Below are 18,474 nucleotides of genomic sequence, written 5' to 3'. Positions count from 1 at the left end.
GTGGGCAAGTCACGGGGGCAGGAGCACCGGTGAAGCAGCAAACTGGGCTCCCGTTTATAGCTCGCCCACAGATCAAAGGAGAGTAAGTCTTCACTCTGGTCTGGAAGTCCACCCTGGGAGCCAGCCTAGGCTGCTGATTGGCTCTCAGAGCTGGCCTAGCTCCTGCTTTGCAGTGATGCCGCCAACCTGGAAATCAAACAACACTCTGCTGCCTGCCATGCCAGGAGCGCAATCTGGCCTGCCACAGAGATGTCAGCAAGCTTGGAGTTCATATAGTTGCTGGATATAGTTGAATATGAATTAGGTGAGCCCCAAGAGTGGTTTTTGACTGAAGACCAATTTATACATTTGGCACAATCACAGTTGGGGGAATTCTGAGCAGAGGTGGTGTGCTTATGTTGAAGCTTATATCTGAAAGGTCCTGCTCCTATATATGAACCTGCCTAGGAAGAGGGCCTTTTCGTGGCTGCTCCACACTCTGGAACTCGCTCCCTGAAGAAGCTGGACTGGCTCCCTCCTTGTTGCCCTTCCTCAGGCAGGTGAAGACCTGCTTGCTCTAATGGGCTTTTGGGAGCTGATTGCTTTTAATGAAAGGGCTGGTGCTGTGCTGTTTTTGTTGCAGTTATTGGTATGGATTTAATAGATTTTATGCATGTCTATGGTTTAAGTTCTATCAATGTTTAATAGTTGTTTAATGCTTCCCCCCCTTATGTTTTTAGCTGTTCATATTTTGTATGTAAGCCTCATTAAGTCCTTGTCAGGAAAAAAGGCTGGGTATAAATAAACAAAACAAAAAAAGCAAAAAACAAAACAAAACAGAGACATCACCTTGCCAGCAAAGGTCCATATAGTTAAAGCTATGGTTTTCCCAGTAGTGATGTATGGAAGTGAGAGCTGGACCATAAAGAAGGCTGATCGCCGAAGAATGGATGCTTTTGAATTATGGTGCTGGAGGAGACTCTTGAGAGTCGCATGGACTGCAAGAAGATCAAACCTCTCCATTCTGAAGGAAATCAGCCCCGAGTGCTCACTGGAAGGACAGATCCTGAAGCTGAGGCTCCAATACTTTGGCCACCTCATGAGAAGAGAAGACTCTCTGGAAAAGACCCTGATGCTGGGAAAGATTGAAGGCACAAGGAGAAGGAGACGACAGAGGACGAGATGGTTGGACGGTGTTCTCGAAGCTACCAGCATGAGTTTGACCAAACTGCGGGAGGCAGTGGAAGAAAGGAGTGCCTGGCGTGCTCTGGTCCATAGGGTCAGAAAGAGTTGGACACGACTAAACGACTAAACAACAACAGGATGATATTGATGCGTTCTAAATACTTCATCATTGACGGGCAGCCAGGAGGGCATCATCCCTGTCCATCAAAAAGCAGCTGCCTTCTCAGCAAGCTAGAATGAAGTCTTCTTGGCATGCTTATTTCTTAATGGAAGTGGTGTGGGGCAATTTAAACTTGTAAATCATGGGCACAAGACGTTGGACATAATATCATGTTTGCTGACTGGGAACAGTTGTGGACCACCGGGATTAAATTCACAGCATGTAATGCCTTAAGAGAGAATATTATGAAAATGATATACAGGTCGTACATGACCCCAGTCAAGCTTGCAAAAATCTATCATTTGCCCGACAACAAATGTTGGAAATGTAAGGAAAATGAAGGTACATTCTTTCACCTTTGGTGGACGTGTCCCAGGATTAAGGCTTTCTGGGAAATGATATATAATGAATTGAAAAAGGTATTTAAATATACTTTCTTGAAGAAACCAGAGGCCTTTCTCTTGGGTATGTCTGGCCAAGTGGTGCCAAAGAAGGACAGAACTTTTTTTATGTACGCTACAACAGCAGCAAGAATACTTATCGCAAAGTATTGGAAGACGCAAGATCTACCCACTCTGGAAGAATGGCAGATGAAACTGATTGACTGTATGGGACTGGCAGAATTGACGAGCAGAATCCGTGACCAGGGAGAAGAGTCAGCTGAAGAAGATTGGAAAAAATTTAAGGACTATTTACAGAAATACTGTAAAATTAAGGAAAGTTAAATGGTGTTGGATTGAAATTGAGTGGTTTCTAGCTGTAATGATACAAAGGAATATAGATGGGGGGGAAAGGGTTTGAAAAATAAGGTAATGTTATAAGCTGTAATGCTTTAAATGAAGGATTTGCTGAACAATAACCTTAATTGGGATACAAGGAGGAGAAGTATGAGGAGGTCTGAGAAATTTGTTATTTAAAAGTATGATTTATGAACTTTATGTCTTTTTTAATGTTTTTGTTTGTTCTGTTTTTGTTTGTTTGTTTAAAAAAATTGGAAAATCTAATAAATATTCTTTAAAATAATAATAATAAATAAACTTGTAAATCAACACCCGGGACAGTCTAGGGGGGAAAACTTTACTTCTTGTTTCTGCTGAATGTGCAAACCAAATCACATAATGGGGCCAAATCTGAAATTCAGGAGAGTTGGGTGGGTGCTTTTGTGCTTGTCTGCTGATTTTCTGTGCCTCCCCCAGTGACAAAGCCAAGCTTACCTGTTGTTTTGGTCACAGGGATGGTGAACTTCAGTGAGGTGTCTGGATACCCTCTGCTGCAACACTGGAAAGTGCGCTCCGTCATGTACCACGCCCAGCTCAACCAGCTAACAATCTCCCAAGGTAAGTGCTGCTTAGCCCAGTGAGTGGGGTGGATTGTGGGCTGCCACACTGCCTGAGACCCAGGAGGTGGAACTTGGGCATTTCTTGTCACATCAGTTAATTAAATTATGGAATTGACTACCAGAATATGTGGCGGGAGCAAGAAGTTTGGATCACTTTTGAAAAATGGATGCACTCATGGAGGAAGGGTTCTGTAAGTCACTTCAGGGCTCCTTTCGGTGTGGGAAGAGATGAATAAATTTAATAAAGTAGCAAGCTAAAAGAACTATTCAATATTATTTGTGCTGTGTAGCCTCCATGTACAGAAGTGGGGCACCTCTGAGTGCCAGGCACCAGGGAGAGACGATGGAAAGGGCTGTTGCCTTCACACCTTGCTTGTGAGCAAGTATCTCGTCCATTTTGGAGCAGAGAGTCCCTTGGTTTTCAAGGAGAGGTTTTTCCTGCATGCTTTATATTTCTCTCCGCCCACCTTCAACCTGCCCCTGAATTGCGTCTTGTTGTGCTTTGCAGCTTTTGGCAATGCCCTCCATTCCCTGGATGGAGCCACATCCCGAGGGGATTTTGTGGCCCTGCTGGACCACTTTGGCAACCACTTTATACAAGAAGCTGTCTATGGCTTTGAAGAGTCCTGCTCTATCTGGTATCCCAACAAGCAAGTCCAAAAACAGCTCTGGCTGGAATATGAAGATATCAGCAAAGGTAGGGGCCACGATGGTCATTATCTTTTTGAAAACATACACCACGTAACTGCGGAGAAAGGCTGATAATCAGTGGTCTGCTAATGTGATAGAATTGGGTTGACACTACTCCATTGTCAGAAAAATTCTGCACTTGGAATAATTTATGCCTATTGCATCATTTGCAAAAGGTTGCTTAATCTGCACAATAAATTTTGATTGCAGTGTTTGTGTTTTAGTGGCTCTCAGGGGTTGTAAAGAATATGAGAGGAAGGGAAACAGTTGAAGGGCAGAAAGTAATTGGGCTGTGGTGCTGTGCAGGGTGGAGGAAAAGTCGAGGGAATTAACGATATCTGAACATTTCAATAGCCCCTGTCCTGTAAATGGACTACTTTCCTTTCATGTATTTCCCTTACCATTTTGTGTTCTAGGAACTTAGGGTTTGTTTGTTTTTTTAAAAAGTAGAAATTCCCAATGATGCTATAAGAGACCACATTCCAGACTGCAACTTGATTTGCAGAATATGGTCAGGCACGCCATGGCAGAAAGGGAATTAGAGAGCAGTAGGACTGTCAGGGAGCAGTGATGTTGATGTTACTTCCTTCTGAAAGAAGAATGGCTCAGTGATGAATGGGATGGTGCCGTCCACAAAGGATGCCTTGGTGACCTTCTGTTAAAAGCTTTGTGTCTCAATGTTTCAGCGGTAAAATGGCGGCCATGTCACTGGGTTGTCTTTCACAGAGCTTATGCATTAAAAGATTTAGGTGCTTTGTTGTAAGTGACCAGCCAAATACTTTCAGACAGGTGGTGAGGCTGTTTTTCTATAAACAAAACGAAAACAAACAGTAAGCCCGCAACCTGCTTAGAGGCTAAATTTTGGGGATAGCACCCAAAGCCAAAATTGCATATAGTCAAAACACATTGGGTGCAATGGATGGAGGGATTGCCAAAGTTTTTTCTTCCTGGGTGCCTGCCTATTTATTTTTCAATTGCCAAGCACGTGAAGCCGAACCCACTCAAGTTAAATGTGCATAAGTTGTGAGTGTGCTGTTTTGTAGCCAGAGCTCTTTGGGACACTTTTAGTGCTGGGTAGCTAATTTTGCATAATGCCAAATGACAGTTTGGCTGAAATCCTGTACTCACTCACTTCGGTGACACACATAGGATTGCAGTGCTCAAGGGGTATGTAAATTGGGTGTCTAGAGGGGGGCACTGCAAAAAAAGTGATTTCATTTTTTGTGCTTTGGGGTAGAAGGTATTTTTTTGTTTCCTAGTTAAGCTTACGGGGAGCTGGAGGCATCTGTGTTACCTTATTTTGATCTCCCCTCACTCCCCCAAGGCCAGCCAGGAGGCTGTTGATTGGAATAGTTGCCTCTGCTAGAAAGTTTGAGTCTTGCAGCCATTTGATGGGTTAATAAGCTCACTATGCCATTTAGTATAAAGCAAGTTCTGGTTCTGTACTGTATGTTTTCTCCCTGTGGAGCCAATGGCGTTGTGGGGATGTATAGAGACAGGCTTAGTGAGTGTTGTGGTTGTTGTGATCTGGCATTAGCAAAAGTACATTTGGGCAATTATAAAGTGGTTTCTTTTGTGCTAACTGATTTTGCCTCCTTTTGGAATTGTGTGTGTTTCTTTTGTTCAGGTAAATGCCTAGGTACTAAATTCAGTACTTGGCTGCTTAGACCCCTGCTACTGAGCTGTTGAACTTTTAGCCGAAGGCTCACATAACAACTTGGAACAGCCTTTATCAAGCCTTGGTCCCCAGATAATGTTGGACTACAACTCCCATCATCCCTAGCCAGCGGGACCAGTGGTCAAGGATGATGGGAGTTGTAGTCCAACCACATCTGCGGACTCAAAGTTGAGAAAGGCTACCTTGGAATCTTAGGGATGTCTGATAAGTTCCAGAAGTCTCCTGACCTGGGCTAGAAGGGGTGGTCATGGCCACCCTACCTGTAGGGTAGGCAGCTGCTGAATACACACACACACACACACACACACACACAACTCTTAGGGGCCTATATGCAGCTTTCAGGCCACAGGCTAACCATTCCTGATTTAAGCTAAGAATAGCTGAACAAATGTAAACCAGCTGGCTCCAGCTTTCTTAAGCAGGCTCTCCAGCCCCAGTCAGTTGCTGGGAACAACATTTGTCGTTCCTGGCCAGACCTTGCTGCTTCTTGCTTCTCGTAACCTTGGACCGCAAGGGTGGCACTTACCGTGGGGCCTGCAACGCGCCTGAGCCACGCATCTCTCCTGGGAATGGCGTGGTGGCTCAGGTGCCTACAGGTTTTGTGCTGCCCAAAATGGCAGTGTGGGGCTTACACCTGCCCCCTGCCTCCCCCAAGCTGCTCTACAGCTTGGGGGACTCCCTGCAGGCTCTGCACTGCTTGAAAAAGCAATGCAGGCCTGCAGGGCGCTGGAGTGGAACATAGCTTGGGCACTGGGATTCTGGCGCATCCTGCCCTGTTCCGTCCAAGCCGGCTGGCTACACCGCTAGGCCTTGCAGAGGAGAATGGGGCCAAGAGATTGGACCCATTTTTTCTAAACACACAAACACACACACAAAACCCCTAGGAATGACTCTTGTGGCAGCTTCTGCCGTTTCCACCATTCTGGTGGTTAAAATCTTGTTAAGCCTCAGGAAATACTTTGGCTTATTTTCCTTCTTCGTACTTTTCTTTTTCTTTCTTTTTTTCTTTTTAATAATCCGATTTCTAAAGACTTGGTAAATCCAATTGATTGCTGGCTTACCTGCAAAGGGGGGAAAGGGAGAGTGATCCTGCATTGCACTGAGGTGGATTTGATGAGTTATCCCCAGTGACACTTATTTCTGTGATTTTTGGATGTCACAGGGACACCTTGGAACAGGGACAAATCAATGTAAAGCATTACACGCGACTGCAAGGGAACCAGGTAGTGCTGTTTGCCAAGAAGGATTTAAGGGCTGTAGCGACTAACAAATTGAACATGATTCAACAGTACGGTACTGCGGCAAAGTGCCATTCTAAATTTATTAACAGAAGAGGGATCTTCTCACTTAGACTCTGGAAATCTAGAACTGCTGGGCTTAGCAGTGCTAAAGTTTTCTTTAATCCACTGTCTTCATTTCTGGGCACCAGTAGTGGAATTAGAAGTGGGGTGATTGGGGAACCCTTCCAGGGCCAGCACAGTCGCGGCTCAATTGTCAGGGTGGGCACCATAATACCAAGGGCTGCAGACTCTCGGACCAGTGCAGTCTTGAGGCTTAAATGCTCAGAGCATTTATTCCTACTCTATGCCACCTAGGGGGGATGTGGGTGGCACTGTGGGTTAAACCACAGAGCCTAGGATTTGCCGATCAGAAGGTTGGCGGTCCGAATCCCTGCGACAGGGTGAGCTCCCATTGCTCGGTCCCTGCTCCTGCCAACCTAGCAGTTCGAAAGCAAGTCAAAGTGCAAGTAGATAAATAGGTACCACTCCGGCGGGAAGGTAAATGGTTTTTCATGCTCTGCTCTGTGCTGGTTCACCAGAAGCGGCTTACTCATGCTGGCCACATGACCCGGAAGTTGTACGCCTGCTCCCTCAGCCAATAAAGCGAGATGAGTGCCGCAACCCCAGAGTCATCAACGACGACCTAATGGTCAGGGGTCCCTTTACCTTTACCTATGTCAGCTGCTCTGGCTTTCTGTTTGCATCCTGGCCTAGTCGAGTGCTCACGGGCACCTTTACCTTAACCATTAAGGCTTAATGATTTAGAACCAAGTTACCTAACGCGCCAGCATTGCATGGGCCTGCGAGAGATTTGAGATCAGCTAAAGAGGCTAGCAGGTATGAGGGGCAGGGCCCCATGGCTAGAGAACTCCCCATGTCTTTTCTCTTGAGCTGCCCAGTCAATGCTCAGTCTGCAGGTCACTTGCAGCTGCTTCTCTTACTTAAGAGCTAGTTTGGCACACGCAGGTCCTGCGACCCAAAATGCACGTTATACGAAATTGCACTTATCCAAACACGAGGAATTTGTACCCAAACCTTGCTATACACACCACAGATTCAGATATCCAAACACCAAACCTGCACGTGGTACTGTAAACAAATAAGAAGTCTTGAAGTAGCAGGACTTTGTTGTATTTTCTTGGCCCACAGCAACTGCTTCATCAGAAACCATAGTGGGAAGGAAGGGGGTGGGTCAGACAAATAAGAGAGCATTTCCCCCTTCCTTGTTTGGCTTTTGTAATGTTTCAGAGGGTTTTCCCAGGTGGGATTTTTTTTGGTCATTTGGGAGTCAAAATTCCATGGTTAGAAAATTTCCCATGGGACTCAAGGGAAATTGTTAACTCAATATGTGAATGCTTGCCTAACAAACAATTTCCTGGGATCACATGGTATTACTGTGTTGTATTGGGGTGCACAGATCCAAATCTTGACTTTGCTATTTTATTTATTATATACCACCCTTCATTATAAGATCTCAGGGTGGTAAAATACAGGATAAAAACATGAAAATAAGTAAAACAAAACAGCAAAACAATACCGCCCTCCCCACAAAGCTCGCTGAGTGATCTTGGGGCCCTTAACCCAAGCTAACCTACCTAACAATATTTTTGTGAATGATAAATATGAAGGAATCCATATATACTAGTGCTGTGCAGAAAATTTCTCTTGCATGTTTTCACGTATCCTCCATCCATCAATGGGAAAAGAAATTGCATTTCAAAAAAATCATAGGGGAGAAAGAACTTTGGTGAAATTCTCAAGGGTTGGGATGCAGGACTTTGTGTGTGTTTATCTTCATTAGTTTCAAGGTGGGTGAGGAGTTATTCCTTCATTCTATAAATCATCTCTCTGATTGTCTGCCCTCCGCAGCCTTCCTTGCCTTTCTTGAAAATGCCATGACATCCTCAATTGGGCTTTTCTGTAAGGGCAAGAAGGCAGGACGGCTTCCTCCTGCGCGCCTGGCAGCTGTTCGTTGTTATTTCTTTAAGTGAACTCTTTTTTTTTTAGTTAAAAAGAAATCATTGTAGTATGTAAAAGGTAAAATGAAGGACTTCCTTTAAAAACATAATAAGTGAGTGCATTAATGTCAGGCATTTGACAGCTCGTCTTCCTGCACTTCAATTAAAGCTCAAGGGATGACATTGGGAAGGGTCTCCTCCCATGAGCTGTTGTTGTTTTTTAATAGAGTTTTATTAGGGCTTTTCAAAATACAATAAGAGAAAATATTAAAGAGAATAGTAAGAGAATAAAGAAAGATTTTAAAAAGGGCTTCCAACTATCCATCTGTCAGTTATATACAGTGCTTTTTTCTGGGGGATGCATAACCCTAAACATTTTGTGAATCTAAGTTTGGCCTCATTGAGGGGCAGTATTTCAATATGAGTAGAAAAAGGAGAGTACCCCTAAACATTTTTTTATATATAGAAAAAAAGCACTGGTTATATTTACAATAATTCTTCAAAATAGTGAAATGTTCAATCTAGACTAATATTCAGCTATTCCTCTCTCTGCTAGATATTTTTCCAGTCTTCAATCCAGGGCCCTCCAGTTCATTCATTTCTTTTGATGCAAAAGTCCAAAGAAAATTCTCCAATTGTGGTAATCTATAAAAATCGACAAGAGTTCTTCTCCAGTCCAACATCACGGCATTACCTCCAATGTTAGGAAACCTTCAATCCTCCTTCTTTATTTCCTCCAAAATTTCCTCACTGTGTTTATGTATTAGGGCATAGAGTTGTTTTTCCAGACCTGGAACCTCAGGTATTCAGGAAGGCTGCAGTGGTCTGGGTAAATGTGTAATCATTAGAATTAAGTGCAAAGGAAAACACAACACCATTATGACCAATAAGCACATCAACCAAAAGCCACACACACGCGCCTTCCACTTATTAGTGTCCTGGACCAGTGTTCAGCTTGCAAGTCCAAAATGGGAGGGAGAAAGCAGCTGGCAAGGAAAGGATAAAGCACTGCAGCGAGGATGTGACCTTTTGAGCTTTCATGACATACAGCTATGGTTGGCCTTTACTGCTATATGTCCTGCTTAGGAGACTTTCCTCTCATTTTTGCATTAACTGGGATGGTATACTTAGATTCACTCAGAGGCTTTCTGTTTCCTTTTGCTGTATCCTCCCCCACCCCACAGTTGTGCATCAAGCACTTTAAAAAACCACGGAGTTTTTATCCTTTTCATGTTTCAAGCAACACCATTCATAACCTCTCTTACTTTTTTAGATTTCGCGTTTTCTCTTTTTCTTCTCCCCAAGTTTCTCGTTTCAGCTTCTTTTCACTCCTGTCACCTGCCATGTCCCCCGCTTCGTTTTCTTCCTTTCTCTCTTCCCCCCTCTGTGCACGTCAAGAGCTTTATATTGATTGAAAAATTGCAAGAGACAAACCATTCTCCGTCACCACTGCTTTGTCCCCCGAACCTGCTAAGCAGCAATTCAAAGCTGTCCCAAAGTGGTCCATTTCCAGCACGATGGGGTGGCTAAGAAATGCCCTGCATCTTCTTGGCTCCTTCCCCCCCTCCCCAAGTTTAGCAGCCTTGTTTTCTTTGTGGGGGTTTCTTCAATAAGGGACTGCGAGCAGACTATTCCTTGCAAAACATTTAGACATGGGCAGTAAAAATTGGGGAGGAAATGGTCTTTTCAGCTCAGGCACAAACCTTTATCTCCCAGTCCTTATAATAAGACTCAGTTGTGCAAAAAAAATTCTCTCTGAGGTGGGATTAAAGATTTACTGGGTGAACTGAAACCATTGGTACTATTTCAAACCTTGTGGGTTCCTTTCTGCCTCGTAGTGTTGGACATGTGTTTAGAGCTGCATGACCAGGATGCTGGTAGAAAACCTGGCCTTAAGTTGCCAGGACCCCAGAGTTAGTGAAGGGGAACAACTTGCTGCTTTGGTCTTCTTTTCTTTCCAGACCTAGGGTGTGCCTATCAGCTGATAGTAGAATTTCCATGCCTGTGTGGTTGCCTGGTCTTTGTGCAGCACAGCTGTACGGGTACAAGGCTTAAGCAAGAGTGGTTCAGCAGCAAGTAGGAAGGTGGATCTGTGTTTTACTCCAGGCATGCCTTGGACTAGAAGTGGCCAACTCTTTGGCTCTCAGGAACTGGACTTTCCCGGTACAACTGTGCCAGGAGCAGTTACACCTTCTTACTATAATGACTTCCTGCCCTTTCCACAGCTGTTTGGCCACAGCTGACCCTCCCATGTTTGAGAAGCTGAGAGCTATTTCTCCCATTAAAAGCTTCTACAGTGATGCAAAGGGCTCTGCCCCCCCCCCTAGTTCCCCAGTGGTTCCTGGAAGACAGGCATGGTCCAGTCTTCTAACTACCTCACCCAGGGTGGAGGGGCCATCCTGTTCTCCAGACCAGCCCTGCTTCTTGCTGTGAATAGTCTGGCTGAGCTCCCAGAAGTCTTCTGCCCCCCCCCCGCCAACTTCTTCCTTTTCCATAGATCTTTACTACACTGTATCCCTATTTCTGGTTTCTCTACCCCCCCACCCCACCCTCCACTTTCCAGCTCAGTGAAGGGCACAGGAAACACTTCAACACCGGCGTTCTGTTCAGTTGGCACTAAAAGTCACAAAACCTAAGTGCAAAGTTGACTTGACAAAAGTAGTTTGTGTGGGCATGTGGCACAGAAGGAACTCTGATTATCCAGCATTTTTCCAAGCAAACACCATCAAGCAGAGGTAGCCACAAACACAGAACAGACATGGGTATCATAATACATTAATTCAATATCCCTTCCCCCAAAACACTGGGATTGAAGAGCCTTAGTGAAATCATTCCTCCTGATTAGAAGCTAGACTTGTCAGTCACAGAGCAGATCTCCCCCTACCATGGAGGTTACCTCGTTTGGAGAACTTGGGGAGAAATGTTTCATGTTTTGCAGACATACTGTCTGCTGCTTTAAAAACAACAACACCTGAATCTCCAAAGCATCTCAAAGCATTGATTTTCAGAGAGAGCTCCAGCTTTGGCTTATACAAGCCTCAAATCTGTCTGAAGCAGCCTTGCTTGGGTTTTCAATTGGGATTCATTCTCTTTGCATATCCCTAATTCCTACATTGTGCACATGAATGCCCTGTGGTGGTAGTTCAAAATAATGCTCAAATGCAAGGGAAGAATAAGATAACCCACGGCCGCTGTTTGTAGGCAATGTTTCAGCAGAATGTTAGCAAGAACAGTGGAAAAATGCAGATTCTGAAGTTAGCCGCTGAGAAGTAGCACAGTTGTCCCATGGCTTCTGGCAGCAAAATCTGGCCTGTTGTGGGGGGAGGTCTTGGCACAGGAACCTGGGCAAGGTGCTGTCTGGACCTGCAGCATCCGGAGTCTGAACCAGTACATTAAAGCTCTCAAACATTCCCTGCAGCCTCCTGCAGCTGTGCAAGTTGGCAAACACTGCAATGCATCTGGATATGACCCAGATGAAATCCAAATGTTCCCCTTCTCTGTTGAAGGATGTTGGCATCTCAGAACTGACAAGCAGAGCTTAACCTTTCATCTTAATACAATGACTGTTCCTCCCCTACAGAGGAAGGGGCTTCCTGCTGTGTGCACAGTCACATGGCTCTAGCTCCACGACATCAATGCCTTTTGCTCTCTATAAAGTGGAAAGTATCTGCCAATCTCTCTTTTCAAAGCCATAAAGAAAATGAAACTTGCCAGTAGATCAGACATGTTGCCTGGCTAAAGCTATGTATGGATAACAGCGAAGGTGTTGGCTGCACTCTGGATTAATGTGGAAAAGGTACTAAGCTCCACCTCCTTGATCTCACCAGGCCCTGCCTAACTACTTAGCCCCGCCCTCTCCCCGCCCCCATGACTGGTGTTACTGAGCAAAGATGTTTCTCTCCTTGTTTCTTGCATTTAAATTGAGGAGCTGTCCAACAGACAGCAGGGCTATGCAAGCAGGGGAGCCCAGAGGGTGCAGATATTTGTAGGTTGGTAGGTTTTTAGTCTTCCCTTCCTCCCGAAGGAAGGAAATGTGCTCTTTCCATCAATAATGGAGGGCAACGTACACAATGTAACCCTTTCATTGTGAGCAGCAACATTCTTAAAACAAGTTCAGGGATTGTTAAATGGAAGCTGTTGAATTAACAGTTTGTTAATGGCCATGGATCTTACATGGATCTTGACTTTAAGGGGCATCGTGCCTTTCAGGTTCAGTATTTTATTTTTAGCATTCGTATGGTTTCAAATTGGATGGGGGACCGTATGTTGAGATTCCTGCTGTGCAGGAGGTTGGACTGACTGATCCTCAGGATCCCTCCCAACTCAACAATTCTAGGGTCCCTCCTCTCCTCCCCCCACCCACAAGCTCAGAGCAGCATATCTGAGATCATGTCCCTGTTATCTTCACAGAAGCCCTATGAAGTAGACTGACTTACTTCAGCCAGTTTGAGCTCCATGTATGTGTGAGGATTAGAACCCAAGGCTCCCTGGGCCATGTTTGAACATCTTATCCCATGGATTACACTCGTCTTTTAAGTTCAAAACTGTGCATTGTGAAATACAAGAACTCCATATCAGTTTTGCTTCTTGAGCTGCCAGGGTCAGGTCTAATCTGCATAGATAGGTGAATGGCGGGGGGGGGGGATGGAAGCTGAGCATATGCCTGGCAACAACTACACACATCAGGGTACACACACACAACCTTGTACCGACACACCTTTAGTTGTGCTGGAATACTTTCCTTGAAAAGTGGACATCTCCTCAAATGCTTCTGCGCCATTGTTTAGCAATTACATATTTCTGGGAGCATTTATTCCAAGAGATGAGAATCATCCAGCTCCAAAAAGGGGAGATCTGTCTGAGTGGTCCAACAAGCAGCCCAGAAGCAGAGTGGCAAATGGGAATGGCAATACTCACTTTGCACATGCAACACTAACGTTGACACGGCACCATCCTAGCTTCAGTCGCAGCTATTGCCGCCAGCAGGAACAGTTGGCATTAAATTTAGAATAGAAACCAATTAAAAGATAACAAGCTAACATAAGAGAACATATGCTCTGGATAGCAAGAATCTAAGTGTTTAAAAAAACATGACCTCCAGCTATCACCGGGGAAGTTTAAATATTGGTTCGAAAGGCCCACAAAAGTATTTCAAAGCAGATATATCTGGCTGCTGGAAACTACTCTGACCTTGGCCAGGCAATTTGTATTAATGAGGGAGAGTTGGGTCAACAGGGTGCTTGGAGCAAAGGATCTTAGAAGATCTTGAGCAGGGAAATTAACGCCTTGATCTAACCAAAAATACAAATTCTTCTCTTGCGGGTAGGGAGGGAGCGAGACCCCAGCTTCTGTGTTCAAAATAAATTGCACAGATGAATAAGGCTGTGTAAATAGACTTATTTTTGCATGTATGTGCTCAATTGGCATCTTGCCTCCTAAATATCGCACATCAGCATTTTTATAATACATAAGTTTTGTGCGACAAGAATGGGGTGAGAAAGAGGCAGTAGAAAATGACAGGCAGGGAAATGTTTCTGGCAATTATAATAGAGGGACAAATGTTCATTTGTACCAGGCCTCAGAAATAGAATGAAGTTGCAGGTTAGCTACTCTCAGCTGAAAAATGTTGTTTGATTGCTGCCAGATATTCCACAAAGTCATTAGTCCTATGCAGCCATTGCTCTCCAGAAGGGGCAACATGGCTACAAAAAGGCTGTTTTCATGTGACTGCTTCCAGCTTCCTTCACGTTCAGCAAAACGTGCAGGGTTCCAGATTGCGTGGGGAGCGTGAGCAAGTGCGACAGGCCTGAACCACATGGACAGCTGGAAGGTGCCACGGAGCAGCCTGCTTGCTCTCTCGCTGCTTCTCCAGACAACTAAGAGGTGAACAGGGCTTTTGTGTCAGATGCCTTTTGATTTGCAGCTTGGGATCACCTGGATAGCCGTGCCAGAGAGTGCAAGCAATGCATGTTCTCCCAAAAGTCCCAATTTCCACACCCCTGTGCTTGACAAAACATTGCCTAGAATGTTATTTTTGTTCCAAACTTTGCAGATTGTGGATAAGATGGACTGATTCAAGAAGTGGCAAAGAGATATTTCCAAATTTGTCTGGCAGGGCAAAAAGCCCAGAATAAAATTTAAGATATTAACTGATGCAAAAGAAAGGGGGGGGGATTTGCCCTGCCAGACTTAAAACTTTATTATGAATCAGCAGCTTTCTGTTGGTTGAAGGAATGGCTATTACTTGAGAGCACAGATATTTTGGATTTAGAAGGGTTTAATAACATTTTTGGGTGGCATGCATACTTGTGGTACGACAAGGTTAAAGCCCACAAAGCTTTTAAAAACCATATTGTCAGGAAAGCATTATATAACGTCTGGACAAAATATAAGGATTTGTTGGAAAATAAAACTCCTAGGTGGTTATCGCCAATGGAGGCGAAGGCCGTGAAAAAACTTAATATGGGGCTGAAATGGCCAAAATATTGGGAAATTGTGGAACAGGAGGGGGACAAATGGAAATTGCAGAGTTACGAGAAATTAAAAGATAAAGTGTGTGACTGGCTTCATTATTATCAAATAATGGAGGTCTTTAAGTCAGACAGGAAAAATGGCTTCCAGGTGGAAAAATCAAAACTTGAGACAGAATTGTTAGAGTCCAAAACTAACAATTTGTCAAAAATGTATAACTTGCTGCTGAAATGGAATACACAGGATGAAACAGTTAAATCAGCTATGATTAAGTGGGCACAAGACATTGGTCATAACATTATGTTTGAAGACTGGGAACGGTTGTGGACCACCGGTATAAAGTTCACGGCGTGTAACGCCTTAAAAGAAAATATTATGAAAATGATTTATAGGTGGTACATGACCCCAGTCAAACTTGCTAAGATCTACCACTTGTCTGACAATAAGTGTTGGAAATGTAAAGAGAATGAAGGTACATTCTTTCACCTCTGGTGGACGTGCCCAAAGATTAAGGCTTTCTGGGAGAAGATTTATAATGAAATAAAAAAGGTATTTAAATATACCTTTCTGAAGAAACCAGAGGCCTTTCTCTTGAGGATGGTCGGCCAGTTGGTGCCAAAGAAGGATAGGACATTCTTCATGTATGCTACAACAGCAGCAAGAATACTGATCGCGAAGTATTGGAAGACAGAAGAACTACCCACCGTGGAAGAATGGCAGATGAAAGTTATAGACTATATGAGACTGGCAGAGATGACCGGCAGAATCCGAGACCGGGGAAAAGAGACAGCGGAAGAAGAGTGGAAGAAATTTAAAGACTATCTTAAGAAACATTGTAAAATTGTGGAATGCTAAGACGTTGTGGATTTGGAAAATATGAGGTTGAATGCTGTAACCATTATGTAATATGAAAAGAAAGGTTAAAATTATTTATTAGAAATTAGGGAAGGATTTGTTGATCAAAATTAATTAGGGATTGGAATGCAGAAGGGGAGGTATGAGGAGGTCGGGAAATTTTTTTATGAAAAAAGGGTTTGAAATTATACATGTGGTGTTTTTTGTGTTTTGTGTGTGTTTATGTTTTTTTCTTTGGTTGTGATTTGTGTCTTTATAATTTGTGAAAAGCTAATAAATATTTTTTAAAAAAAAACAAAAACAAAACAACAGGCAGGTTCCTTGTTGTTTTCTTTGGGATTCACGCCCTCCTCTGAGTCAATCAGGACAAGCTGGGAGCTCATTGGGATTTGCAAAATCAATGTTTGTGTTCTGAAATGGAAGCAGTTGGTGAAATGGAATAAGTGCTTTCCTCAGAATTTTAAATAGGGACCGTCCTCTCTAAAGCTCTTCGTTGTGACTAGGCCTCTCCTGCCTGGTCCCCTGATTACAGAGAATATCAGTCTTGGGAGAGGAGATGCTTAAGGTGAACACATTGGCTCCTCACAGCTATGTCAAGATAATTATTTGCATGTTAAGGCTGGGGGAAAAGTTGTGGCAGGGAGCAGATGCCATGAAATGCAATAATTCAATAGGTTAGGGGGGGATAAATCATAGACAGTTTCCATTAAAAAACACAGCACCTGCTGGTTACTGGGGGGGGGGGGTTGTATGCTGTGCTAGGACAGGTAGACACACTTTTAATTTGATATACCAAGACACTTACTCTATCCTTAAGCAAGAGCGCATTCTCAGGGTCCCTTAACACAGATCAGTTATGCCTTAACTGTTAAGAGATCCTGGGCATGCATTCAGAGCTTTGTATTTTTTAAGTGAAATGGAGGACCTTGCAGCTTCTATAGAGGAGGGGTGGGGTTGTGGGGGAGAGACTTTTACAGGCTGGTCAGCCCACCCCTAGAGACTGCCAAGCAATGTTTGGATAGTGTGGGGTTTTTGCTAAGGTTGCTGTCTTTCTTCTGGCCCTGCTCTTTACATTTCTGGGTGTCAAGCGCCTGTTTAGGGGCAGCTGCTCAGAATCAGCAGGAAAAAGTGACAATAATATATTTGGTGCTATTTTACTGCACATTTAAGAGAGAGAGAGAGAGAGAGAGTGCCTACGGCTTGCTGATCAGAAGGTCAGCAGTTTGAATCCCTGTGACGGGGTGAGCTCCCATTCCTCAGTCCCTGCTCCTGCCAACCTAGCAGTTCAAAGGCACGTCAAAGTGCAAGTAGATAAATAGGTACCGCTCCAGCGGGAAGGTAAACGGCATTTCCATGTGCTGCTCTGGTTCGGCAGAAGCGGCTTAGTCATGCTGGTCACATGATCCAGAAGCTGTACGCCAGCTCCCTCGGCTAATAAAGCGAGATGAGCGCCGCAACCCCAGTCGGTCACGACTGGACCTAATGGTCAGGAGTCCTTAGTGTGTGTGTGTGCGCGCGCGCTCAGAAAGCACCCTTTTATGCACTTAGTGGAGATTTTATATCATCCAAATCCTCTTTCATCCATCTAGACCACTTGCCATCTACTAATGGTTCAGATACAGTGAGTCCTTGTTACAGCCATTGGTAACATGCATATCTTTCCCATCAGACATACGATAAAGATTTCAGACCTGTCATGATCTGTAATTTTATAGCACCATCTAGTGTTCATTGATTATAGGCAGCCTTTTCTGTTGAATGCATTACTTCATTTTACTTCCCGTTTTTATTAAAAGCAAACATAGAATATTGGCAGCATTTGAACCAGTGCTTTGCACCATTGTTGCTCACTGCATGCAAATGGGCATATTCAAAGGTAACAGAGACCCGTTATGTCACATCACTAGCAGAGTTGGCTTAATTGTCTGCATTATTCCTGTTTCAAAAGCACCGTAGCCCTGATTCAGTTACAGTGGTCCTGCCTTCAATCCCATTGAAATCAATGGTACTTGAGTTGGTCATCATGACTTAATTTGCTCTGTTGATTTCAGTGGGGCTCAGTTATGGCTAACTGTCCTGGGATAGCACCTGTTTTCCTTATGTCAACCCAAATTATCTAAAAATTAGAGCCATGTTGAATTAGAGCAGGGGTTGTCCACCTGATCCCTCCTGCCCGCTAGTGGGCGTTTCAGGATTCTAGGTGGGCGGTAGGGGGTTCAACGGCACAAGCTGAATCCTCCTTCCATCAAGCACTGGTGGGCGGTAAGGGAATTTTACCATCAAGAAAGATGCATTTAGTGGGCGGTAGGTATAAAAAGGTTGACTACCCCTGAGTTAGAACAAAGGTCCATCTATTCCTGACAATGGCCAATAGGATGTGTCTGAGAAGCCCACCATTCCCCCTTCTCTCTTTCTGCCACCCCTCTTTTTCTGACACCCACTTCTCTCTCTCTCCCCCCCCTCCTTTTTCTGTTCTTCCTCTCCCAGCCAATCCTAATGGCCTGACCAGTTTGAAGTCCATATCATGATATCAGTTTCATTCTTTTTGACCTGGCACTATATTGTGAATCATGATGTGTGTGTGTGTTTGCTAAGCAAAAATCGCAATGTGGGAAAACCATGAAGCCAGCCAATGCTTCTATTGATTCTTGCAGCCCCTGTTAACTCTGCCTGCTCAGCTCTCCCCGGCCTCGTGCAGGAGGCAGCAAATCACAGGAACAAGCATCAGCAAAAATCACAATGCAGGAAAAACCATTGAGCCAGCCAATGCATATCTCCCTATCTCCATCCTTATTTCAGACATTGTTGATATATTGGCACATTGCGATATTTAGCTGGTGACATATTGCGGTGTTGATAGCCAGATATCTCCCAGCCCT

The 18,474-nt window shown here is 44.2% G+C and overlaps 1 protein-coding gene across 2 annotated transcripts in view; it reads left to right on the top strand.

Moving 5' to 3' along the window:
• ASTN1 (astrotactin 1) overlaps positions 1 to 18,474 on the top strand; it is a 222,174-nt gene that overhangs the window by 190,366 nt on the left and 13,334 nt on the right. For both annotated transcript variants that reach the window (XM_053391242.1, XM_053391241.1), the window contains exons 15-16: positions 2,557 to 2,661; positions 3,172 to 3,360. In XM_053391242.1, coding sequence (XP_053247217.1) covers positions 2,557 to 2,661; positions 3,172 to 3,360 — 294 coding nt within the window. The remainder of the gene's footprint in view (positions 1 to 2,556; positions 2,662 to 3,171; positions 3,361 to 18,474) is intronic.

The sequence above is a fragment of the Podarcis raffonei genome, chromosome 6 (assembly GCF_027172205.1).
Source record: "Podarcis raffonei isolate rPodRaf1 chromosome 6, rPodRaf1.pri, whole genome shotgun sequence".
NCBI lineage: Eukaryota > Metazoa > Chordata > Lepidosauria > Squamata > Lacertidae > Podarcis > Podarcis raffonei.
This window is presented reverse-complemented; position numbering and strand designations above follow the sequence as displayed.